Source organism: Manacus candei, unplaced genomic scaffold (genome assembly GCF_025592945.1).
Source record: "Manacus candei isolate 608988 ecotype Guabito, Panama unplaced genomic scaffold, ASM2559294v1 h1tg000017l, whole genome shotgun sequence".
Taxonomy (NCBI): Eukaryota; Metazoa; Chordata; class Aves; order Passeriformes; family Pipridae; genus Manacus; species Manacus candei.
In genome coordinates this window covers 9958575-9985674 of record NW_026138065.1, presented here as the reverse complement: position 1 = coordinate 9985674, position 27100 = coordinate 9958575, and the positions used below count along the sequence as shown (strand labels likewise).

At 35.9% G+C, this 27100-nt stretch overlaps 1 protein-coding gene across 9 annotated transcripts in view; it reads right to left on the bottom strand.

The window, feature by feature from the left end:
• BIRC6 (baculoviral IAP repeat containing 6) overlaps window positions 1-27100 on the bottom strand; it is a 172113-nt gene that overhangs the window by 110002 nt on the left and 35011 nt on the right. For 5 of the 9 annotated variants that reach the window (XM_051783015.1, XM_051783011.1, XM_051783014.1 and 2 more), the window contains exons 11-28: window positions 26883-27032; window positions 22093-22318; window positions 17671-17831; window positions 14766-14897; window positions 13380-13511; window positions 12938-13116; window positions 12244-12374; window positions 11217-11378; window positions 10974-11105; window positions 10602-10699; window positions 9231-9378; window positions 4729-4862; window positions 3463-3609; window positions 2759-2946; window positions 1805-2119; window positions 1319-1418; window positions 635-849; window positions 243-451 (exon numbers count right to left, since the gene is read on the bottom strand). In XM_051783015.1, the coding sequence (XP_051638975.1) occupies window positions 243-451; window positions 635-849; window positions 1319-1418; window positions 1805-2119; window positions 2759-2946; window positions 3463-3609; window positions 4729-4862; window positions 9231-9378; window positions 10602-10699; window positions 10974-11105; window positions 11217-11378; window positions 12244-12374; window positions 12938-13116; window positions 13380-13511; window positions 14766-14897; window positions 17671-17831; window positions 22093-22318; window positions 26883-27032 (2959 nt within the window). The remainder of the gene's footprint in view (window positions 1-242; window positions 452-634; window positions 850-1318; window positions 1419-1804; window positions 2120-2758; window positions 2947-3462; window positions 3610-4728; window positions 4863-9230; window positions 9379-10601; window positions 10700-10973; window positions 11106-11216; window positions 11379-12243; window positions 12375-12937; window positions 13117-13379; window positions 13512-14765; window positions 14898-17670; window positions 17832-22092; window positions 22319-26882; window positions 27033-27100) is intronic. The other 4 variants (XM_051783007.1, XM_051783010.1, XM_051783012.1 and 1 more) reach the window with 3 other exon arrangements.

Sequence of the window (27100 nt, the reverse complement as noted above, 5' to 3'; positions counted from 1 at the left end):
AGTCACCCTGTCAGAAGATAGCTTCTGGTCCATTTTGAATGCACTGTTAAAACAGACACTGAAAAAAAAAAAGTGCAGTCTTTGTTACTGCTACAAAGATATTGACTGCAACAACCCTCCAACATAGGCAGAGTTTTCTTTGGTCTGAAGAATATAATGGGAAGAAAAAAGATCTGTAACATTATTATATCCCAGTGTTTTACATCAAAAGAACTAGTAAATCCACATTTTTTTCTTCTAACCTGCACTGTATGTCTTCTTGCAATGCAACCATCATTGCCAAATGTTGGTCAATCTCAGGCTGATTTGCAGCTTCACCTTCTCCTCTGAGGGGATCGTGCATTAGTTTCAGCTCATTTTCAAAGGGTAATATATAGGTATGGCCATAGTAAAATCCTAATGGGATTTTTGCTCTGGCATTTGTGCTGCCGTAGCGACCAATAACAGTGATCTGAAAGAGAATGCAACTACCTTGTAACACAATTGTAACGAAACAGGTAAAATAAACACCAAGTCAAAAACACATCAAAAGGTTATAGCCAAGTAAAGTTTGGTCTGAAGAGAGCTTAAGTGAAAGTTCACATAGTAATAAATGTCAAGACTTTAAAAGATAGATAATTCAGTTTGTTTTTACCTTCATAAACCTGCAAACTGGGGGTGGCAACAAGTCATGTAAAATAAGTGAGTGTGTGCTAATGTCAGTAGCAACTACCAGTCGCCTCCCATCCACTTCTTCTCCTAAAGTCCAGATGTCAATTGACAAAGAAGCCAAATCTCCACAAGTGGGAATCAATACATCCGTCAGTAATATAGGTCTTCCAAAATCCAAGGTCACAAATCTTCTTGCTCCTAGAGGAAAAACACACGGTTGCCTAAAAAACCAGTGTATGCTAACCAGTGAAGAGATGCTACTTCTCCAACCATAAAGCCATTGTTTATATATTGTTTAAAAGGTGTATTTGTATATTTGAGGCTAAAAATACCTGCTCCATCTCAGAAACTCTCACTACAGCTTGCACACTTGGAGAAGAAAATTCTGGCTTCAATTTAATAAACTTTTTTTGCTTTTTATGCACTATTTCAGAACAGGTGCTTTGTCCAGAGAACCAACATATTCCCCAAGCCCCCAGGATTTTTCAACTGTCACCAAATGCTGGGTCTTAAACCTCCAGATATGACAGAATATAAACTGAGAAATATCTTTTCTCTGGAAAGCCAAGTGAGACTGTAGCTAAGCAACTTACATTAAAGCCCCAGAAAATATTCCATTTCTTAATAGAAAATGTGTCAAAATAATTATTAGGAATTGTGGTTTTACCTGAGTGCATTCGCTCTATAATAATTGACTGATGAGGTGGAGGCTGAAGAAAGTGTGAAGCGTGAGATATTGCAAGAGCAAGACCAGATCCAAGTGGATTCTGAAGAGTGGAAAAACATCAGTAAAATTAAGTGATTAAAATCTACACATTTATAATGAGTTGTTCTCTACAAAAGACTGTAAGAAAACCTCTTGTGATTTAAATATGTACAATTTTGACAACACCTCACTACATTTAGATTTGAGCATGAACCATCAAAATATATTCAAAGAATTAATAACTCCTTATACAGTTAAGATAGCTCTAATTAAGAGAAACCATTTGAGGTACTATAACATATCTTTTCATATTGTCTAAATTTAGTGATATAGTTTTCACATCTCACCCAAATAAACAGGTATTTACTAGCACTCAAGTACAAATTAAGACCCTGGTAATGCTTACAGCATCTTGTTTCTCTGAGAAAAATAAATGAAAATAATTACCGTTCTAGACTTGCTTGTATTTTTGTTATGTGCTGCAAGGTTAACTGTTGGGGGGTCAATGACTGAACCAGGGAAAAGTTGAGCAAGCTCAGCACTAATAACAGCAGAAACTGCTTCATTAGGTGGAGTCAAAGGTGGAGTCATGAAGAGAGGAGTTGTTTTTGGTGTGGGTGGAATGACATCTGAAGGATGAATGAAGAACCCTGGGGCTGCTACTGGATTAGAAGGCACAGAGTTGTGAACAGGACCAACTGCTGATGCTGCTGCTGCCGCTGCCGCTGTTGTCTGATGCAATTTTGCTTCCAGTTTAGCTTTCTGTGGGGAAAATGAAAGCAGAGTATGTAGCAGATAATACTGCTTGTGAACACAGGAGTAGTACTGAGCCACTAATTTGACTTTTATTATACAACTAGATTTAATAAACCTAAGCTCCTTTCAACATAGCCATGTTAGATGTCCAACTACAAGCTGAAAAATTAAACTCTATTTAATTTGACTCACTTGCTGAGGAACATGAGTAATCAACTGGAGTAATCAAAAAAATAATAAAACCCCTACCACTGATCAGCAAAGTAGAGCCGACACAGCCAAGCCTCATACTGACAACGGCTTTATGACGGGTACTTTGCTGTGTCAGCAACTGTCCTTTTCATTTCAGTGGGCTTTTTCAAATTCAGACTGATATACTTACACATTAAGATTTAGTTTTGATTACAAACTCCCAACCCACCCTCAAAATACACAAAAAATAAGCCTGAAAGACCAAAGCAGCATGGGAGACACTCTCAGAACTTTGTTTAATAACAGTGATCCAGAGTGCAGAGCTGTTCCTTCCTCAAATACACTATGGAGAAAAAAAGAAGAAAAAAAAAAAAAGGCAACTAGTTTTGCAACTACTTTGTCAGCTTTCGAAGTTTAGAGACAGCACTAAAATATAGCCAAATAGCCTCCAACCTGTTGCTGAAGCTTCAAAAGCTGCTGCTGTTTCTCTTGCAGCACCTGGAGCTGTTGCTCGGCTGAGGCCATTGCATGAGAGAGAGACTGCAAAGCTACCTGGGCTGCTGAGCTCAGTGCTGTCGAGGCTTCCCCAACCGTTCCAGAAGAGAGGCCACCAACTGCTGGGGTAACCCCAAAGGTACTCACTGGCATGAAACAAACAAAACAAAACAAAACATGTATGTAGAAATTGTAAAACATTTAATTCCTTATTAATTGTTCAGAGCAATGTAAAAACGAGAAATATCTCCTTTTATCTAGTTCTTGCTATAAAGTAATACCATCTTGATTTACAAAGTATGTGGCTTATAGATTATTCACACTGGTCATACATGCAACACTTGGACTACAGAAAAGCCACCTCATGCTCCGGAATTCTTCCATCACATAAGGCTGTAAGGTAAAGATGTAAGCTTGTATGTTATACTCTCTGACAGAAACAAATTGATTCAAATTAATACATTTTTAATCCAGTTTGTTTGTTAAGCTCCAAGAAGTTTAACTTCACATATAGCAACTACTTAAAAAACCCATGTACAAACAAAATATTTCAACACTTGCAAAACTACAGGCAATCTGTTTGTCAAACAGTGTTTTTATGTCCAATGAAAAATATATTGTGGAACAACGTTAAGTAGAAAAAAAAGAAAAATTGTATATACCAGTAAACGTACTTGCATCGTCCCTTTCTATTCTAGTTCCATCACTTGTTGAAACACAGGTAAAGTGCAGAGGTTCAACTTCCAGAAGTCCAGTAAGGGAAGTAAAACTACCTTCAGCAGCTGCACAGCTACCTATTTTCCCATTTCCTGAAAGAGAAACAAGTATCTGCATAATCAGGCAATGTTTTCTTGATAGCGACATTTCAAGTCATGAAGTGTTGAAAGGGACAGCTAAACATAATCTACATATTTTATTAGTTCATGTTGTGGAACAAAAACCTTAACATTATCACATCCACAACATAAACCGAAGTGTATTTTAAAAAGGATAATGCTGCCAAATCTTAACAGAGTATATTAATAAGTCAAACTATCAAATGTGACAACAGAAATGTAGTCTAACCTTCTTAATTCCAGAGATAAATTATACATGGATGTTCTATTCTTTCTACATTGAAAGCAAATTAGCTCGCAAAAATACATTGATGTTACTACAAAGGAAGAGGAAGAAACTGTCAGACCAACTAAGATCATACACCAATTTAGAATAAAAACTAGACTGTTAATCGATTTCCTAAGAAGTTCACACAGTTGTATGGAGGGAGACATGGGAAGGAGAAGGACAATAGTATACAAGAAAAGGAAAGGAGTCACTATGAAGGATGAATATGCTTGCTATAAAAAGAATTTCCTGACAGGTAAAAATTATCTAATTCTTTGGACATTCCATGGCCTAAAGATTCACTTACAAGCTAACCTGAGAGGATAGATACAAATATGCTTTTAAGGTATTTTAATGCCTCTGAAGCAGAAAAAATACCCATCAAACATGTAATATGTAAGTAGAGGAATGCCATATAGCAGCTTCCCAACTTTGGGAAAATTCATTTAGGTTTCCCTACCTCCGTAAGTGTTGCTAGTTTAAATGAATAATAACACATCTCAAGGAAGCTACTCCAAAGAGGTGACAGATGCTTACTAGATGACTCTGACCCAGGGAATGAGAGTAGCCTTTCTGTTTTATCTCTACCTTAGATATTCTACAGGGTAAGAAAATAACAGATTCCAGAAAGAGACTTTTTCCTTGCCCTAAGGCCAAGGAAATATAGAAGATATCAGGAAGCAAGAGACTACCTTCAACTTCAGCTTGGCTGCACAGCTATGAAACAGATGGGAACTATAAAACCAAATCTTCACCGAGGGAAAACAGTATAACAGAGAGATTTATCAGCTCTTCCCCAATAGATTACTGCTAAACATACGTACCTGACAGAACATCAGACAAATCGATTTCATCCGACTGTACTCCAATGCTGCTGTTGTATACATTTTTACAAGAAGAGCCACATATTTCCAGATCAAACAGAACTGGATCAAAAGGTGAACTATATAATCCATATCTGCAAATGGAGTAAGACAAACAGCACTATTCAAACAATAAGAATTCATATAAAATAATTTACAGAAAAAGGCCCAGTATTTCATCACCAGGATTTATTATATTCGTATCTTAGAAATTATCATTTACTTATACTTCATTAAACTAACTTATTACATGGCCTTTTCAAACAGTTTATCATGTTACTAAATAGTTTTGAAGATGTAGTCCTGGAAACATGATGTACAATCACACTCAGACATGGAAACTAGAACTACAAGCCTTAGACAATTAGCCACAATACACATGCCTCCACATGGTAAATCAGACATTTGTCTGAAGTCAATAAAAGCACAGTACCATTCCAAAACAGCAAAAGAAATTCCACCTCAGCTTGTTCTTTCAGCTGAAGCAAAAATTTGAAAGGAAATGCTGCTAGGCACACCAATCAATGCTTGCAATAAATATCTCAACAGAAGAAAACTCGTAACATTTACTCTGACAGTGCTGCAGGGGAAAACTTATAGAACCATCACTCAGGTAAGAGGGTGGTCCCAAATCAATTAAGGTTTTATAAGCCAAGAAAAAGGAAAATCCAAAGTAGTATCAAAATCAGTGTTGGTTTGTTGGGTTTTTTGTTGGTTTTGTTTGTTTGTTTGTTTTTGTTTGCTTGTTTGTTTTGGTTTTTGTTTTGTTTTTTTAATTTTTATTTTTATTTGGGGGGGTTGTTTGTTTGTTTTGTTTGGTTTTGTGTACCAATACCTATTACCAGCAACTGACAAGAGGAAAAAAATGGAAATCAGGCCAAATTACTAAGCAGGAAAGAAAGAACACCTGTGTAGATACAAAAGTGAGAAACAAGACTCTGTACCTTGACTGGCAAGAGACAGAAGAAATATGAAATATTTCCACAAACACACCAGCAGGGACAGTAAGTTTTTCTGCCTTTTCCCTCTGCCTCCAAGCAGTTTCTTCTTATCTTTAGCAAGTGAGGAAAGACCCCAACAGGGGGCTGATAAGGCTGGAGTGTTTACATGTCTTTTTAGATCAGGTAGTCACAAATCTGTAAATGTCTACATGAATACAACACCAGCAGCAAGGTAGAACAGATACCAGACTTCTGTGAATGTTAAAATGCTTCCACATCAACTCAATGTTTTTGTGCCACAAAATACTATGACTGTAATTAGTAAGAAAATGATGAATGATGTTACAAAAGGGCAATAATTGCTACAGATCATGTGAGAATTACAGTTCAACCCATTTCATGTACATTTCCCAACCAAGTTACTTAGAAAGTAGCAAATTTAAGATGACAGCTTTATACTAAGAACAACACAAAAGAGACTTGGTTGCTCTCTACAAGCATGCATTGGACAGGACCAGTGCATAGGGCACATCTGACAAGACTGACCTGTTAGCTGCCTGACCCTGTTTCGTAAGCAAAGTGGCCACTAAAACACACAAAAATGCTCAGACAAAATTCAGTGGGGCACCTTCACAGCCTGTTTTACACCTCAGATTTACAAATTCAATAAATAGGTCAGCTCAACACTAACACAATACTTGCATGATTTAAATGAAAAGTTTGGCTTATTAAGTAAGCTTTGTAGAGTTGAGTCAGAATTTGAATGTACAGCAGAGCATTAAATACATTCTGTCCAACCCAGATTAGCTGGTTGGAGCATGTGCTAATAATGCAAGGTCAAGGGTTTGATCCCTGTATGGGCCATTCATTTAAGATATGGATTTGATGATCCTTGCAGGTTCCTTCCAACTCAGAATATTCTGTGATTCCAGAAAGCATAGTGCCTTTTACCCATCCTTCAGCTGGAATGATCACAGTTTTAAGCTGCATTAGCAACACTTTTCTCAAAAGATTATGGAAGTTACATCAACAAAAAAACAAAGAATGAATCAACAATGTCACCTAAAAACCCATCACCCTATTCAACTGCGCAGTAATGAATACAAAGTATGCAAAATGCCTCTTCCACTTAACTCCTCAGAATATGCAACTGGAGTAATGTCTAAGATTTTGTGTATCACAATACAAAGAAGATAAGGACCAAAGAAAACAGCTCAAGGAAACGCTTTAAGAATGACTACAGATCTGGAGAACACAATCCAGATACAAACAAACCCTGGACATCCAAAATCTTTAAGAATGAAACAATCTGCTCTCCATTGCCAATGTGCCAAATTGGACAACACAAGCACTAAAAGGCTTTAGTTGCAGCAGGAGAGATTTCAGATTAGATGTGAGCAGGAGACAGTTCAAGTGTTAATGATAAGAATAATTAAGCCGTGTAACACCTTACAATATTTAGAATATTTAAATTCCACCACTACTCGAATCAGGTACTTTTAAGAACAAGTTGGAAAAATTTTGTCAGATTTGTTAGAGACAAATCAACCTGCTTTGTTGTAAGACAGCCTAAAATACTGTCTGAAATCCCTTTTTTGGTTGTTCTTTGAACTTCAAATCATGTATCACACCCAATTGCCCTTATCCTTGCAAGTTGTACTTGCTCTATTGCAGCACATGATAGTAAAATGAGTACTACTCTCCCTGAAGACAACATGAATGTGAAGATCCTTTAACTAGACATCTGCTTTTATCTGACTACCAGATGTTAGACTATTGCACCTGGGACCAATAGAAAGAGGAAAAGCACAATACTATAAACTCTGCAACACAAACGCACACAAATATGATAAAATACAACTCAGGGAGAGGGAAGGGAAAAAGGGCAAAGCAATGGCTGCCTACTAATTTCTCTTAAACATACCCCCAAACTAAAATGACAGTATTCTCTTGATCTGTAGACATATGAAGGAAAGGCCAGTAAATTTTGCTTACATTAGTAAATTAAATCAAATAGTAAGTCCTTGCTAGAGAGCTATAATAATCAAATAAGGAATTAGACAGATGCGTCTGCTGCTTTTCTTAAGCTAACTATAGGGTTACCAATTTAAAAGAGAATATAAATTTAGTTCCAAGAAAAAAAAAAATCAGTAAAACACCATCTAGAAACATTCAGAAACCCTAAGCTTGAAGGATACCAAGAACAGAAGCTCACTTCAGAAATCTTTCCTTGACATGCAGACACTTGTGCTCACCACTAAGTGATCTGAAATATCACAGGTACCCAATTCAAAAGTGGGCAACTAGAAAGGAAAAAAACCTTCCACTTCAGATATGCTAAGGTACTTGGAAGCAATCTTTATGAAGGAACAAGTCAATTCCCACAGAAAGGTGCCATTTCTCATGTAAAGTGTAATTTTCACATTTTTCTCCTCCATTGGGTTTCTAAAGAAAATTCAACATAAGAACACAAAACCTTTTTTCAGTTCAAAATTCCCAATCATCCAGGTACCATTTCTATTGCTGGGATAAGTTTTCTGATCAACTGCAAGGATTACAGATAGTGAAATAAATGAATAACTACGAAGGGGTATGCAGTAGACAGCATGATAAGTATCCAAGTATAACACCTGAGAATAAGTTTTTATCAAGTATTTTGGAATTATAGTCCTTTAAAAACAAAACAAAACAAAACAGAACACCAAAAACAAAACAACAACAACAAAGAAACCCTAACATCCTCCCTGCCTCCAAAACTTTGCTTACTACATTTTCTACTACATTTACCATTTTATCTGAGGATTCTGAACTAACCTCCACCAAACCTCTTCTACCTTGATCTTACTTGACTTTGAGGAAACCTCTTGCACCCAAACCACAACTGAAAAAGATGTCAAAAAGCAGCATGTTCCCATAATGCAGCTTTGGAAACTGCTACAAAACTGAACCATCAGAGATTTCCTTTAGGCATCACATAAATACAAATCTAAGTGGCAAATCAGTTCAATACGTAAAATATGCAACATCACAGTCTGAAATTACATTGATACATAATTTAAAATAAGCACCTGCACTCCCAGTAAATTACTCCAGATCTCTACACTTAGAGACCTGTCCTTTAGTAGAAATACATCAACTGTATGGTCAGCCTACAGAGAGACTACAGTTTTGTAGAACTGAAACTATTTGGTATATTTGATTCCCTCCAATACTCAAAATAGGACATGCTTTGTTAGTTTTTACACTAAAAATTATAAATATTAACTTAAGGATTGCACAGACATCAAACATTACATACATATTTGCTGATATAAAATGTGAGCTAACAATTAAACTCATCTTTAACTTTGCACAAGTTAAAACTGTTTTCCAGAGCTGTAGCAAATTAATCCTTGCTCAAACAAATATGGCAAAATATATCTTTTTTAAAAACACCCAACCTTTTTCAGAACACCAAAGGATGGCATTACACATTCTTATGTTTGTTTCTATCAGGTTTACATCATGCACATTTCTTAGTACCTTGTTTGAAGTAATGCTTCCATTGGTGTTAGGCGATCCTGCAGCTGGCGGGACACAGCAGTTAGCAATGATGCACAAGCTGTACTACATCCTGCCAAATCTTCATCCTTTACATAATTCAGCAATACAAAATACCAGTATACAGATCCTGCATTTAAAAAAAAATAAATCAGGTGAAACATGATATGAATTTTTCACTGAAAAAGCATACTTTGAAGGATAATTAATGGAAGTGATAAATGAAATATCTAATGGTTACTGAATACAGACTAGAAAGTATTCTACCCCTTCTCTTTTTTGAGAGACTTCAATTCAGAATCATTCTGTAATCATTAGTTTCCACAAGTACTTCCAGTTGTCTTATCAACTAACACATAACTGAAGGCAAAAAGGTTCCCAAGATACAGCTTTGCACACTTCCTTCATTGCTTCAGCCCACAACAATCAAAATCCTCTTGATCTATTAAGGTGCTAGGCTAGAGGTTCCAATCCTATCAGAGCCAAGCCCTGCTCTAGATTCAACTCTTTTTCTGCTTTTATCCTCTGGTTTTTGATTGCTGTTTCCTTAATCTGTATTTCCTGGAGTCACCGTTTACTTACAAATCAGTTCTGTGAGCACACTGCGGTGGTACTGCATGGAAACAAATCTCAGCTTCCTCCTTCTTTTTCCCTCCCCATCCATTCCAAACCCTTTATAGCAGTGTGTTATGTGTTTCTACCTGGGTGGTAGCACAACCAAGCCTTTTGGAATGCAAACTAATTTTTCTGCAAAACTCCTTGGTGATGCCAAGCTGGAAGTAATTTAACAATGTCCTAGTGTGAAAAGCAGGCCTTGCTGCCCCAAATATGTGGGTAAAGTCATCTTCCCATCCCATCTGGCACTCAAGAAGCTTCAATAAGGTGCTAAGACACCATTACTCTGCAATGTAGACAAGGAAGGAATTTAACTTGGTTAATTTCCTTTAGGTGCAGAAGAAACAAAAGTGGACTGCTAGTAGGACATCATTTGGATAGCCAGGCTTCCTGGAATAAATCTTCTAATTTTAAAAAATAACAGACAATTTTGACTATCACTTATGTCAACAGAATCTGTTGTTGCTGAACACCTTCAAAAACTCTTGCAAAACTTACTTAAGCTCTTCCAGAAATGTCAGACTTGGCATTTTGGTTTAAGCAAGCTCATTTGCTTAAAATTCCACTATCTGCAAATGCCTCCTTCATACTTGGATACCACCTGACCATACCACTCCAAAAAGCATTTTGTACTAACCGAACAATTACCTAATTCTGATCTCACAAGAGAGTCCAACAAAACATGCCAAACAGCAAATCTACTGTGTCTATTTACAACAAGGAACATTGCATACGTACCACCTGTCGCAGCAGCAGGCAAAAGAGGCATATTGTCAAGCAAAGCTTTTAGAAGAACTGATCCAAACCCCTGCTGACTCGGGTCACACCTGCCATTGCTACAAAGAAATGCATACATTTACTTAACATTTACTTAAGAAAGAACCAAGGATGACATCTCCTCCAGAAGATGAAGCTGAAAGACTGATGTTCTTTGCAGTCATACCCTAAACACATTTTTCCTGAACAGATCTTCCAGATCTTGTTGCTTTATGAATTCAATGTCCACCAATAACAAACACGCTTGTACATTTCAGACTGCATGCAAATCCCCCAAACACATATAAGCCAGAAATATATAAATAAAAATAAATGTAAATAATTAGCACTGACCTGATGCACAGTGCAAGAAATCGTGCACATTTGTGAGCTATGCTCCGCCCAGCTTCAAAGAAGCAAACACGTATAATATCAGAGACACATTTACGTGTTTTAGAAAGCAAACTGTCATTTCCTTCCTTTGAGCTGTAAAAACAAGTTGCATACTTTAGAAAATCATATAAAACTTTTTTTTTTTTTTAAGTGAACTGATACTGAGAAAGAGCCATGATAATCTGAACACAATTCCTCCCTTACCTGCCAGGTCCGTTTGAATACACTCCGGCCAGCCAACAAAGTGTGTCAAGTACAAGACTCTGAGAGTGTTCTGTACTCAGACCATCGTCTGTCTTCTTGCAAAGAGTGGTGAGCAGCTTCTCATGGAACTCTGAAAACTGTAACATGGCACACCGTTGAACTCTAGGGAGGAGGGGAAGGAGATAAAAACCAGAATTATCCAATATGGCCATTCTCCCATTAAAGTGTCCCTCCAGCTTTGTATCCTGTCATAAGAGCAGCAAAACAGAGAATCCTAGATAAGTGTAAAACCAGTACACAAGCATATATAATACCTTCCATGCACACATTCCCAATCTTCCTATTTTCTGCTCGTAGAACTTCCTATTTTACTATATACCTAGTAATCTTCTGTGAATTTTTTCCTCCTATTAACTTGTCTAGCAACTTCTAAACATAAACAAACTTTCGCCATCCACAACACTCTTTAGCAAACATTTGCACATACCTCTTTGCAGCCTCTTTGACCTCTTTATGCCCACTACAGTCAGTGCCACCACTGTAGGGTGGCAGCTGGTAATACACTTTAAATACTATATTGTTTGCATTGAGGTCTGCAGTACCAATCCAGAGACTTTAACCACTTCTTTGAGTAACAATTTGTGAGTTATAATTGATTCTAAACTTTTCGACAAATATAATCTCTGCTGTAAGAAACCAGACAATGTGGAAATAGAAAGGGAAGATGCTTCCTTTAAAAAAAATCTGTCCAGATAATTTATCTGCTTTACCCAGAAAACTTATTTGCTTTTTCAAGTCAGGCAAAATAATCACTCAACATATAATTTCCAGCATGATGTTTTTCTACCACAGCTTGCACAGAACAGTGCCCTCTAACTCATAATTTATAGGATTTTCCAAACATAATAAGCTTATGAAATGAAAACTTGAAACAGTGGCTTGACCCAAGCTATTTTGAGGACTAAACTTTTTATGCTAAGTGTAACTAAAGCTAATATTTCTTCAGAATTAAATAACACCTACTAACCTTTCCTTTGAAATTGAAGTTTTTTTAAATCTTCGAATTGTTACAGAGACTTCTTGAAGTAAGTCACAGCCTCGCAGATTATCTGATTTTCTTGAAGAATTAGTGCCTTCAATTTTGCTAGATGGTTTTTCCTGATGTTTTTTTGGAAAAAAATAAAATTCAAAAATCACATTAATTTTGATTAATTTTTATACCTTGTTCAGTGAAATGCAAACCGTTCAGTAAAATCTCTCAGCTTGAGCATTGTATTAAAATAAACTAGTTTTGTTCACTAATTACAAATTTAATAATGTTCAGTAATCTACAATGTTCTAACTATTCTAATAACATCCTCAAGATGTATGTCATATCATCCAATCTTAGAACTACAATGATCAAGAGTAAAATACACACGCACACATCTTCGTAGGAGGATGAGGCGTATCAGCTACTGAAAATACTCAGGGAAACAGAGGTTTCAAAAACAAGTGCCCAGAATGTGAAAGTGCAGAACAGACCTTCTCAACTAAATATGCACAAAACAAACAACTTAAGAGATGTTGAACTCTTAATTCTTGAAGGTGTCAACACAGTGTCATGTTTACAAAGCAATTTTTTAATGGATCTTAATTCGCCTAACAGCTGTTTGGTTTTCAGATCACATAAATCACACCAAGTCTACAACTAACACACGTCTTCCTTGGCTGTTCATTACCTTGCCTGCTGCAACTTTTGCCAACAACGAAGCAAGTGAGTGGCCCTTGTTAGTCTGAGGTTTTAGAGGTGGTATTCTAACAACTGGTCTAATGCCACCATTGCAGATTTCTTCTGTTCCTCTGTCATTCACTGCTTTAACATGAATTAAAAATGAACGATACTTGCCACCAGCCATGCCTAAAAGTGGGGGGAAAAAAAAGGGAGGGAGGGAGAATTTGCATAGTTTACTAAGGCAAGTTGTAAACAGATTTCAACTTCACAGATACAGTGCACAAGCAGAGCTCAACCATATTAATTACAGTACTTGATCATCGGTTTGAAACTGTTACAGAGCAAAATTTGTCAATGTGAAAATAAATAAACCTAAGTCTGACTACAGAAGTATGAGATGCACTTTAGTCACACATACTTCATGCACATAGCATAATAAACTGGTTTACCTTTAACAAGCTTTGGACTTGTTAGTGTCAACATTCCAGCATGTCCTGATAGATCAAGTCCAGTAGCCAGCCATACTGGACCGCAAAGTATATCTTCCTTGTGTTCCTCCAGAAATGGACACAATCTAAGACCTTAAAAAAAATGAGTAACACAGATATGAATTAGCCATAATTGTCACAAAATCTGATCATTTGCATGGATTAAAAATACACCATGTCAAACTCTGATTGCTAAATACACATAACTCTACATCAAAAATTACTTGAGTTTCATTTTTAGACATTTTCCAGCGAAATCAATAAAGGTAAACGACAGTTTTCAAACCATTTTCAGCTGTATACTGTGGATAATACCTATGTTGACCAGCTTATCAAAGTCAGAAAATATACAACTGATGAAATAATGAACCAATATTATAGATCCACAACTCTTACTCGGTCTTTACTGAAGCAGGACAGAACTGTTTAAAACAAAACAAAATGAATAATTAAATTTAAAACAAGAAGACTGATTTGTTTCTCCTGTGGTATATTCAAACTATTGAAATCATCATTCACTCATCTCTCCTGCTCCTTTCTCAGCATGAAACATCTCCTTTCAGCATTTTTATCACCCCTTTGATTCCTCCCCTCATCCTTTGCAACACCTTTCTTGGAGTCATAGAATCATAGACTGTTTGGGTTGGAAAGGACCTTTCTAGTCATGCTCTAGGATAAGCTTGATAACATGAGTGAAAAGAAAGTGTAAAGTAAGACTGTTAAAAAGACAAGAAAAAGAATCCAGAATACTGAATCACAACAACTGACAATTTTTAGTCTGCAGCTCTCCTCACTCAGACCCACTCTTATTTATTGACTTTCACAGCCTAAGAGATCTTGTGGAAGAGTGCTGGTTAACAAAAAGCTATAAAAACAGGCACAGTCAGTGTGATGTGACTCAAAGTCAACAGGACTAGTTATGAATTCTTTAGCTGTTCTTTATTTTGTTTATGGTAGCAACCTCTGTAAAAGCCAGGCCCAGGTACGCAAAGAAAAATTATACTAAACCTAGCTAAAGAAACAAAGTAAAATACTGCTGGAACAGGGTAAGAATTTTAGTTAGGAAGGTGCCCTATCAATCTACTTTATTTCTAAATTCAAATAAATACTAATCTGCTTTTAAGAAACAAACCTCTTCAGTAGTTTGGGATTATTTTGGTGTGTTTGTGTTAAACTTTCAACTCATTAAGCAAACAGACCAGTGAGAGAAACAACTTTGAAGGGAGATGAGAAATTAGTATATTTTAAATGACTGAAAATTCTTTGCAGAGGAATTCCAGTGTATCATCTATACAAGAAAAAAAGCTCATACTTTAAACAAAATATAACAAGATAAATAAAACTTACATTGCGGTTCCTCTACATCCATATACTGCATTTCTTCATTGAATTCCACCAGTCCTGGTTTTCCATTTCTCTCCACTTCAATATTAAGAGCTGGAGATAAAGGAAATGTGATCTGTCTATCTACTGCTGCTTCTGGAAATAAAAATATTAGCAAGATTTCAAACACTGCTCAAGGCTCAGGAAAAACACAAGCAATAGTTTTCATAGCAAAATTATCAGCTTTATGCCCACAACACTATTTCTAATACAAAACCACAAAAATAAAAAGGTACATTTTTCATATTAGGATTGAACTGAAGTTGCAGCAAATAGTTAAAAAAATACATCCAAATGAGCTCTAAAGAGCCTGTTTTGCTTTAATGTTGCCCAAATTCTTTTCCCCTAATAATCAACTGCAGATTACTCCTAAGCAATTAGATTCCAATACTGAAAGTTTCATAAACTTTAAATACTTTAAACTTAAAATAACTGGATTGGTCCCGCTGAACACCAAACATTATTTTGATAATACTTAAATACAGCCTTTTTTTCAATTAATGGATCACATGAATCATAGATGAAGAGGACATGCAAGCAAATTAACAAGAAACATATACAGTGAAATAACTGCCACACCAGAACCATTAATTCCAAACAGGAGGAATTATGCCTCTGGTCTTCCCATTACTACACACTGTATATTTAACTCTTTCCAGGGTTCCTGTCATACAAAAAAATGACTGAATAAATTCTCCCCTATACATCTTCCCTAGGTCTCATTATCTTAAAATTTCAGTTCCTTCCTCCCCCTATGGAAGGAGAGAAGGGAATGGGGGGAGTTAATTGAATTTCAGACTGAGGTTTTTACACATTTTCAAGAGCCATCAAACACTCCCGAATATTACTTCTCTCTAGGATTAGAACATTTTGGTTAAGATCCATCACAGATATAAATTATCTAGGTTTGTCTTCCCTTATAATGAAACCATTAGTACCCTATTACTTTATTCAATAGTGCATATTAAAAAGGCAAATGTCACTAAGGTCCTTTTCCAAAATTTGAGAAACTGAAAAAAGGGAGGAAACAACTGCAATGCAGTCACACTTTGGAAACATGTTGGTTAGTTGTGCCTCCTCAATCCTACTGAATAAAAAAGAAAAAAACTTTGCCAAGGCTGCCTTGCAGGCACTCTCACATTCCCCAGTCCTTTCCAGGTTAACTGACCCCCCATTCCATGCTTTTTCTGCCCTATCTATAAGAGAAAAAAACAAATTCCAGTATATGTAAGGAAGTGAATTATCATTTTCTGGAAGAGTTCTGTGCAGAAAAGCATTCACAGAGAGCTCTGGCAATCTAGTTCACAGCAAAATCAAAAGTCTCCAAAGAATTATCAAATTATGAAACTCTTTGCTCAGAAATATTTAAAACTGAAGCATTAAGGAAAAGAGTTTAGCTTTTCTTCTACTGTTTTGTTCCACATGTGAATATTTTCAGACTAATTCTGACATCCAGATCTGCAAATGGACTGACTTCAGGTTGAAAACAAAGCAGGTTCCATTCAGAAGAGCAACATGGCCTATCTATCCTGTCTTTTAATTTGACAGAACAAATTTCTGCTACATGTTAAAATTAAGGTTTTACTTCAAGCATTAAAAAAATGAAGAAACTGAAAGAACACCTGTTGTCTGCTGTCCTGCAGTCAAAGCTAGCACTTCTGCTAAATCTAAACCATCTTGTATCCTAAAAGAATTGACTTTTCACAAAGAATATTACTATGCTAGAATATTTTGTTCTTGGATAACAACCAGTATTTAAAGGAAGCACATCCAGGACACATTTTGTGTTGTTAAACACTGGGGGATGTTACAGAATGAGAAGTTGTTTGGAAGCATGTCAATGATCTTTGGTATCTCTGCATTCATTTTTGAAATTTACAGCACTGTTACCCTTGTTTAACTGGGATGCTCTTACTTAACAATAAAAAAAATAGGAAAAAGGAAAAAAAAAAGGGCTTTTATGATCATGCTTGCTGTTCTCCAGTTATATCCAGTAACCAATTTAATAACATCTGACAGCAAAATTTCTCTGAAGTACTCAGTTCCCAGAAGCTTTTGGAAAAGATGTGGCCAGATAAAGATAACCAATTAATGCCTCAATAAGAGTAGGTGTTGCATATAATATCTTCCTCTCCTAGCAGACAGGGCAGCAGGATATGCAATGAACACTCTTACCACAGGAAAATCCCAATGGAGGCACAAACTCTTCCACATCAAAGAACTGACTTTTCAATTTACACAACCCCATCAGAGGTTCCCTGAGAGCTAGTAAGAGGCACAGTCCAGTTAAGAGTCTTCCCAAGGCAAGAGTGTTCCTAACTTTGGTCTCCTCTGTCAAAGCTGCAAGGAACAAAACGTGAAATCATACTGCAGCTTTCACAGAGCTTAGTTAATGAGCCAAAGGATGAGAGAATTCCCAAGCAAGCCAGTTTTTTTCTGCTGCCATCAAGAAAAGCCTTGTCATTTTCTCACTGGCAAATAATTTCCTTCTGTGATTTGGAACGATTTATTGTAATTTTTTTTATATACCAAGACCTTAGAAGAGTACCACTTGTTTTATCAGTCAATCTCTAAGACGATTTACAACTGACAATGTATTTTTTTAATGACTGTAGGATTCAAGCAGTACAGAATAACCGAGTTCAATCTTTTTGAGCTATGTGCTTTTATTTGTATAAATGTCAGGATTTTGAAACTGTTTATATTCAAACACGGTAAGTGAAAACAGTCCATGATGCTAAGAAACACAGTAAAATGGAAATAAGTAAAACTGGAATACTTACACTATTTCAAGCAATTTTTATCAAAGAGAATAATGAGTTTAAGAAAAGAAATAATGTTCTGAAAGTTATCTTAAGTTATTTCTTACCATTGACTTTCCCTAAGCCTGGAGCTTTATTTTTAAGTAAAGTCACTTGAATCTGGGGAATGTTGGTGATGTTTGAATTCAAAACAAATTTGAAGTCCACATGTCCAACCATACAGGCTTTGGGTAGAACCAGTTCAAAGACATGCTCATCCCAGCTGTTGCTGTTGGGAAAAAAAGAAGACAAAGACCCAGTGTTAAGAGAGAATTCAGATCAAACAAGATGCATCACACAGTGTATTTTCCATCTATGCAGAGTGTCTTCAACAAGAAGAAAAATGTACTTTGCACTAGTTGACATCACATGAATTTCTGAAGTAGTGTCTTTTAAGTTCTCAAGTTAACCATATTAATTTTGTGAAAATGATGTTAAAAAGCCAATCAATAATACAGGGTGAAACAATGTTCAGGTAAAATCAGCAGTGTAAAGATTCCCCGTTACCTTCATTGCAGCACCCTCTTCATGTTACTATAAATAACAGTTTCCATGGTTTCCATGAAAAAAAAGTATGAGAAAAAACCTCCAAATACAACATTAAAAAAGTGAAGTGTACTACCAATCAGTGAAGTGTATGAAAGCACAATCCTAAGTACCTATCTTGCAATCTAAGTTGCCCTTGATGTTGTTTAACACTTGCCAATGTCACTGTCCAATAGTACAAAAGCCACATTCAGAGACTCAAAACACTAGTTTCAAATTATTTTTAGAACACATTTGATAATTCATACAGGATGAAAAGTGCTTCTTACCAGATGCACACTCAGAAACCTGTGCTGTGCAAAACGGGCACAGCTTTCTTTTTGTAAGTCACATTTTTGTTTTGAAGACAAGTTTGGTTTACACTGAAAGTGTAAACTTGAGATAATAAGTACCCCTCAATAATCCATTCCATAGTTTTACACACTAAGGTTCAAAAGGTAGTTCAAATCACAGAGTAATTAAAATAAAACTAACCACTTGTCAATTGTTCTGTTTGTATACATTTTTTAAAATACTGAACTTCCTGATCCTCTCAAGTTAGCAACAAATATTTTTTAAATGTAACTGATAGACTGTGCATATTCAGTTGTATAACTGAGAACACTAAGAAACTGAGTTTGCTGCTATAAATATTTTTGAGATATCTTTCTAACATCTAAATCACAAAAAGGTATTTTAAATCAAATAATATGCTCTACATCAAGTATTATATAGAAAACCATTTGAAAATAGATTAAGGAATAGTGCAAGTGTATTTAATTCTTTACAGTAATATCCCTGAAGGCCAGATCTCCCTCAGGCACATATCAGGTAAAAGTAATGTTGCTTTCCAGAGCAAGCAGCACAGAAAAGCAGTGATTTTGGGAGGAAAGATGGACAGAAGGCAGTTTGTGGTTATGATTTAAGAAGCAACAGTGAAGAATTTTCAGCTAACTGTACAGTAACACAGGTAAATAAAATAAAATGGAAATTTATCCTATGGCTCTGGGGAAAAAAAACCCTAAAACTTCTGTAAGCAACTGTAACCCTAAATACTTAGAATCATTAGTGCCTTTCCTCTGGCTTGGAGAATATATACTCCAGTGCAAAACAGGGAGAGGTTTGGGGGTGGTTTTTCATGCAAACATCATGGTTTTTCCATGCAAAGCATGGACTAAACGAGACATTCAAAGGAGCCAGACTTCTGAAAGACTAAGTAGTATTCTGCTCATCCAATTTTAGTTAAAGATCTAGTAGAAACCCAGAAATTAATAATAAGCCACTTTGTCTGCAGTAATCTTTTGTAGTTTGTGTTGCATAGTGAATTACAACTGTTATTTGTCTGCTCCAGAAATCTATTTCTGACAGAACTGAGCAGTAGGTGCTCAATAGGCATGTATGGAATAATGAACCTCCATGAAGATCTCCCACTAATCCAACAGTAAAGAGATCTTATACCTGTGGCAATAAACTTCACAATCTAATTCTGTGATTAGTTAAAAAAATACCCTTTAAAGATTTTTTTAATTTCCCCTAAGTGCATCCTGTTTATTCATGTGCAAAGTTTCAAAGTAGTAAAAAAAAAAAAATTTACTCCTTACTATTTTCCTCAATATTTTAGTATATCCACCCTAAGTATCACTTTTCTATGACAATCTAATGCAAGGTCTTTTAGGAACTCTTCTCACCTTTGACACCCTTCTACATCTATAGCATCTTCCTAAAGAAGAACATACAATCCATATTGTATTCTAAATGCCAGTATACCATCATTCTCCCATCTACAAAATATTTTCCAACTTATTCATTCCTTTTCTAAAATGTCTCATCATCTGCTCTTCCACTACAACTCAACTTTGAACTGCAGAGCCACTTTCAGAGTTTGAACACTGGACAGAACATCAGTACATAGCTCTTTCTTCTTTCACATATTTTCAAATATGCCTCCATAAAATGAATACATAAAATACATCCTACATAAATTTGAGAAAAAGCCAGGGAACTCAGACGTCACTGTTTTATCCATGCACATCAGGAATTCACCTATCTCTTTTAAAAGAATTAGCCCCATTCAACATTTCAGTTGAATACCACTGAGGGGACAGTACTGATATTTAGATAATTCACAAGGTAAACCACAGTCTGCTTTTCTGTTTTCTTTGTTACACAGTCTTTTATAAAAAACAAAGTAGGATTGAAAGAGTAGGAGTATAATATAATGCCATTCCTTAAATGCCATTCCCTAAAACACATTTCTATCTGTTTGAGAAACAAAAGAATCACCATATCAAATTGCATTACTCATCCATCTAACCCTGTAATCCCACATCTTGATAGGTATCAGTATGAGGCACTCAAAGAGGAGATAAAAGGAACCTCATATTAACAACCAACAAAATAATCCAGAAATCAAAAAGTTTCTTCCCAGATAACTTTTAATTAAGAGTTAACATTGCCTTCAATCTTAACCTTCTACCCTAAGAACAAAGGAACTCTAATAATTTTCATTGTGAGTCATTTAGCAGCTGTCAAAGATTTCCAGTACTAACCCAAAACTTTTAACTTTACCTCTTTACAACCTTGCTTTACTTGGCAGCAGGCATAGTTCTTTTCCTTTAATGAAACAATATTCATAAGCCAGTTTTCCGCTTATCACCTTCCAATTAACAGCAATCACCTTCACTGTTTGCTTCCCTGTATCTCCATATTGGTAGCCTTTTACTTTTCAACTGCTGCTGAGCACACTTGGATAATCAATTGTTTTAACTAGAAGTTATTTTCCAAGGAACCATCTCCTTTCCACTTGTTCCATATAGAATATTTTACTTACACAAAGCTAAACCACAAGATAAACAAAGGTTTTAAAACCTATAATGCACTGCAAGTTTTTAACCACAGCTTATGAATATTTAATTAAAGCAAGTTCAGCTCCTGTTAGCTGTCAGCCCTGACAATGCCTGCATCTATTACCTGTTTTCCCCACCTGGAATACTTTATTATCACATGCCAGCTATCACTTGTTTCCACAACATGCTTTTTCTGCCCCATGTATGATCTCTAGCTCCCTTTGGTCATTTCATTGCTTCCACTGTATGGCCTTTCCAAATCTTACATATCAGTGGAACAGATGTGTAACAGCCTGACCTAAAAGATCTTTGTAGTGTCTTAAGCACATCCCTTCATAAAACACACAATAAAACTTATATCTATGTTTTGTTTCTCCATGCATTTTTCACAAAAACTATGCAAAGCTACTTCCGGGACGTTTTAAGCAACTCTTCAAAGGAGACTGCAACACTGCTGTACTTGTATTTAGGATCTCAGAGGAATTTAAAGTTCTCACATTGTGTGTTAAACACTAAGTACTACTACACATATCATGCTGGTGCAGTTCATTTCAATGAAAATACTACCTAAATTGTAGCACAACTAGGGCGCTGTAGTGGCTTAAGTAAATGTCTCACATATAAAGATTTAACTTCACATGAACAGACATATATCTAGATTCTATCTTCATATTTTAAAATAAATTACAATACCATTTCATTTAGGACAACTAATTAGTCATACTGGTACCATTTTCTGATTTAAAAAATATATTAAAAACATGTATACGCATAAGAAGGGTGAATCAGACTTTTACAGAATATATCAAGAATACCTGTAACTCTGGCAAGTGTGCTTGTCTAATTACACAATGAAATGGCCACATTTGGCAAATTAAAATTCCCCAATTCAAAACCTGATGTTTCAATTTGTTTCAAAGTCCACTAAAACAACTCTGGCAATCTCATAAAGACCTGTAATGCAAACTACCAAGTAGGGATTATCATCTTTAGAATTACACGTTCTTAAACTTGCACACTACTTAAAAACAATTAAATTGCGTGACATTTGTGACTGTACAGCTATACAAACTAGTTGAGCAGTGCACACAATTCCTTCTGGGCTGTTACCCTCCTTACCTGTCTGTCTGTAGCTTCCAGGTTCGGGTATGCTGAGCTGCATCCCCATGGTGCTGCTGGTGCAGATGCTGAGGGTGCCGCCTCTGCTGCTGCTCTTGCTGGACTTCTACCCAACAGGGAGGGACAGTGGCTGAAAATCGTGGTGTCAGCGTCTCAAAACGGGTCAGTTCCACCAGGGATGTCAGTGTTTCAAGGGAAAATGGCTGGTCCACCAAAAGATCAACTCCTGAATAATTGCAGAACATACAGTAATTACTACGCAATTTCTTTTTTTTTTTCCCAAGAACATCCTATGAACAGTTTGAAATATATCCAAACTGCTACAGATACAAATAACCACATGTTATATGAAGGTTTTTCAGTTAAAAAATAATAATAATAAAAAACACACACAAAAAAGCACCACTCTAAACAAATAAAAACACCCAAACAAAGCAACCAAAAAACCCCAGCCTTGAAGCCAGTATCCTTTGAAGGCAGTTCATTTGGAATAAATTTTCTAAGTACTGAAAGCTCTGAGCATGCTGTCTGGGATTTAACCAGAATCATCAGCCATAAGTAATTAGCCAGCTACACTTTGAAGATGTAAAGCTGAATAAACATTTTTTTTTAAATATCTCTATTGACTCAGATAAAAAAAAAAGTTTTATATTTCATGAAAACAGACATACAGAATTACTACGTAACTGTGACATTTTTATCACTGTTTAAGACATCACTTTGGTACTTGCTTTATGATGAATTACTGGAATGTTGTGAAAGGTTCCCAATTTAGCTTAAAAGAGGGGTAAGTGAAAAACAAACATGCTTTAGGCGATGCACTTAAATGCAATGCACTGGGCCTAGACAATTATACTGCCTTCTTGTCTTCATATTGAAGCCTTGCACTGAGGAAACAAGGATATTAATTGAAGTACTGAAAACTGAAATATCCCAGGAAGCCAAACACCTAAAGAAATCACAGAAAACTCTAAAAATAATCAGATTTTCTGACAAAGACCAAACCCCCCCCAAAAACCCCAAACAAACAAAAAAACCCCAGCCAAACAAAAACCCCCAAAACCATAAAACAAACAAACAAAAAAACCCAAGAAAAAAAATAAAAAAGCCACCACCACCACAACAACAAAAAACAAACAAAGGGAAAATAAGATATGCACAATATAAATTTTCTTGTATTTTGAGCATTTTCTCTTAAAAATGCATTTTGGAGAAAATCTCTTACTTGTAAAGAAATTATATTTTTCAAAAGGAGAAAGTTTACTACCTGACTACTACTTTCACCACCCTGGTTGGGAGGATAATAATACACAAATACCACCCTCCCAGTGAAGTCTGAACCTAGAGACTGTCTTGTAAAGCAAGCCAGGTTGAGCTCCAGGTGAGACACCCAGTCATTGCAACTATAATAATTTCTAATCGTCAATCTAAGAGGCAGGAAAATGCTGAAGAAATTAGAAGTGCTTTAAAAATTGAATTTCAATAATAGGGCAGAGACCTTCATTATTTTAACTGCCAAATGTGAACCTCATTAGCTGGATGACACTGCAATGAGAAGTGAGATCATTGCTTAAACTGTACAACAATTTTATCTTTGACTAGACTGGATTTTTCCTGCCTCATTCTCCTTCCCTCTCCAAGAGACACAAATACAAATTCAAAGTATTCAGAGCAACCACATACATGTGGTATCAACCCCTAAAATTGAAAAATGAAGGACTTAACTTTCCCGTGTTGCCAAGTATACTTGACTTCTTTTGAAAAATTATAATACTTTTATTATATTCTAATAGAATGGTTCTAATGCTGGTTCTAACAGCAAACTTGAAAACAGGTTTTAAACCAGTCAGGAAAACCAATATTCTTTTTCAATTCACTTCAAAAAAAAAAAAAAAAGCATTATTTTAGGTCATTTCACCACAAAAACCTCTGCTCCTTAAAAGGAAATAGTAATCTAAAATTAGTATATTTCTATTAGTGAAACAGAAATATTAACTTAATTCCTTCTAAAACAATACAATTTAAAATGCATCCAAGTTGTAAATTCAGGCTGGAATATAAAATTTAACAAATGCATTCTAGAATGCCAATAATAGAGAAAAATAAACACACAAACAAAGCCCACAATATATAGGAACACCATATGGGCAAAAGTTTCTGCTTGTTGCAGGAGTTCATTTCCTCAAAGAGAAACCCAGAAACCTCTGTTGAGCTGTGTCTCTGTCTGAATAACATGCTAGGACAAAAGTAGAAGAAAATGGTTTTTTTCTACTGTATAGTATTTAAGAATAAAAGGGAATTAACACTGATGTTATAAATGTTGGGGACAAAGGCTCATCATGAATCATACAGACAATGACTCAGAAGATGCTGGCACAGTCCTGGCAATCATTCACATATATGCTGAGAATCCTGTATTATTGACTTTAGTATCCTTAACCTGGATAGTTTGGCTAAGAGCTCTGCAAACACCGTTTGGTTTCCACAATTCCCACCCAGTCCCCTCATTTTAGCACTGGCTTCCTATGACTATTAAGCTTCTCTCACAGCTTTTAGTGGCTCAGTTTGATGGCACAGCAAAACAGTTCTCAATTTATCTGATCATTACTCTTTGGAAAGCATTACAGACCAAGATCAAGCAATACTACACTGTCTGAACTATATGACTATTTAAAGGAGGACCTGCAGCTTGTGGACAATCTAAAGCTACAGCTACTTTGAAATCTATGCATAAATAAATCAATTTCTTGTTCCAATAAGCCATATTCAAGCCTATGCTGAAGGCTGGATGAGAAAGAGATAAAAAAGAGAAAAAAAAAAATCCCCTTTACAGTACTGGCAGAATTTAAACAGTAATGATCATCTACTTGATTCATTAGAATAGTCAAAGCTACCACTTGATTGGAAGTCACTGAAATCTGCTAATAAGCTACTGTACAGGGAATGCATCCATTGAAGCACATCTATGTCCTTGATATTTATATTCTCTTTTTTACTTTATTCACCATTAGCAAAAGAAGGGTGCAGAAGAAAGTCACAGACCTTTTTTGCTCACGTACATACAACAGTTTATTTCCTAGAGATTTTCAAACTTCAGGAGTGGCTTCTTTGGTGAAAAAGGGGAGGAACTGGAGAAATTCAGTCCTCAAAGCAACTGCTGTAATGCTGCTTATAAGAAATCTTATGACAAAAAGCATCTTTTCCTTCCCTCTTTTGATCGACTCTTGCAGAATAAAATTGGGATTACACAAACACAGCATAACACAACTAAAAGTGTTAGAAGGTTGACAGCAAGCAGAGGTTTTGGGAGAAAGACAGCAAGTAGCCTGCTGACAACAAAGATGCCATGATCCAAAATGGTCCCTGTACTGCCAGTCAGTCCTCTCCCACCTTTTTTTGTCCTCTGCAGTTGCAGGCAAAGACACCCCCCATCACACACATGTACATGCAAAATAAACATAATTTCTCTGAAACAGTCATAGCTACATGAATGGTTTATTTCCATTGTATCACTGTTTTAGCCTTATGCTTTATATTGTTTAATTTTTGTATTTTATATTCTAGGTAATCTATTCCCAGTGTATCCCTATTTCTGTCCCAACAGACATGACCAAAACTTCCAAACTCCAATCCAACTAAAACAATTATGCTTTCTTTCTCTATCTTCAACAACCACAGGTTAAAACAAAATCAAAATAATAATAGTTTTACAGGTCTCTCATAAACAATTCCCTTTATAAACTCAAAACAAGAATATATATGTATATACACCCTTTAAAAACCTCAGCATGACTCAAATCTTCCTCAGGCTAAACCAGCAAAATTAGATTTGTTGTTAAGTTTTAGTAGCAACTGATCTACACTAAAGCATCTTTGATGAGCGCTGAGAAAAGACTGAGAGGCCCACACAGGAGCTCCCATAACCTGCAAACTCACTGTTCTCCCTGACAGACAGGAAGAGTCCCTCACATTTCTCCCCTTCTGCTTGCCTACAAAAGGAACAACCCTCTTGCTCAACTACATATTTAACCTTAGTGGGCTGAGAGACTACAAAAAGCAGCAGATTGTTGCAGGTCAGTATATGAGAACCTCAGTAAAGAGAACACCTAAACAGGATGTTTAGGGTAAAAACAGAATTTGGACAGTTCAAAATAATTATTTCTTGCTGTCCAAGGGTGGAGAACCTGTTGAGGAAGGAAACTAATATGTAAAGGACAGAAGAATTTGAGCTCAACCCAGGCAAACTACTAAAAACAAAAATCCAAGAGTTCACATTGTTAAGCTTAATTTATCTACAGCAACTACACTGCCTGATGTACAGAAAGTATCAATTCCACTGTGTGCAACAGTACCTGTTAAATACATGCCTTGTACAGTTTTATTAAGTAGACCTGTACAACTTCTGCATGAAACTTTAAGGTAACTTTACATAATAAAGACATGATTTTAATTCTGAATAAAGATCTCAAGCCTATTTAAACTATGTGGGAAGCTCAATCACTGCACAACTACCCATTTCTCACTGTCTGCCACACTTAAAATCACATGTAGAGATTAGAAAAACAGTCAACTACATAAAAGTGGGTTTGTTGTTTTCTTTGTTTGTTTTTTAATCAGGAACTGCTGAAATATTATGCTTGTACATAATCAGTGACAGCAACTAGAGAACTCCAACTGCGGGCAGCAAAAAAATTATAAAGCAGCATGCTACTAAATAATTGAAAATATGCAACTTCCAAAATTTACAGAAGTTTTTTTACTCATGGTACATTTACACATGTGAAATTTACCTGTAATGCCTGGACTAGAAGGATTAGATAAGGGTTTGGTGCCTTCTGATGACTGTTCTATGCTTTTGGAAAGGGATCCATCTACAAGTATATCGGCTTCATCTATGTCATCACAGGTCCCTCCAATCTGAAGGAAATGAAGTTCTCCACCTAAAATCATCACAGACAACAAAAGAAGAAGGTTTAGACAGGCATACAGTTAAACTCAATTCACAAGG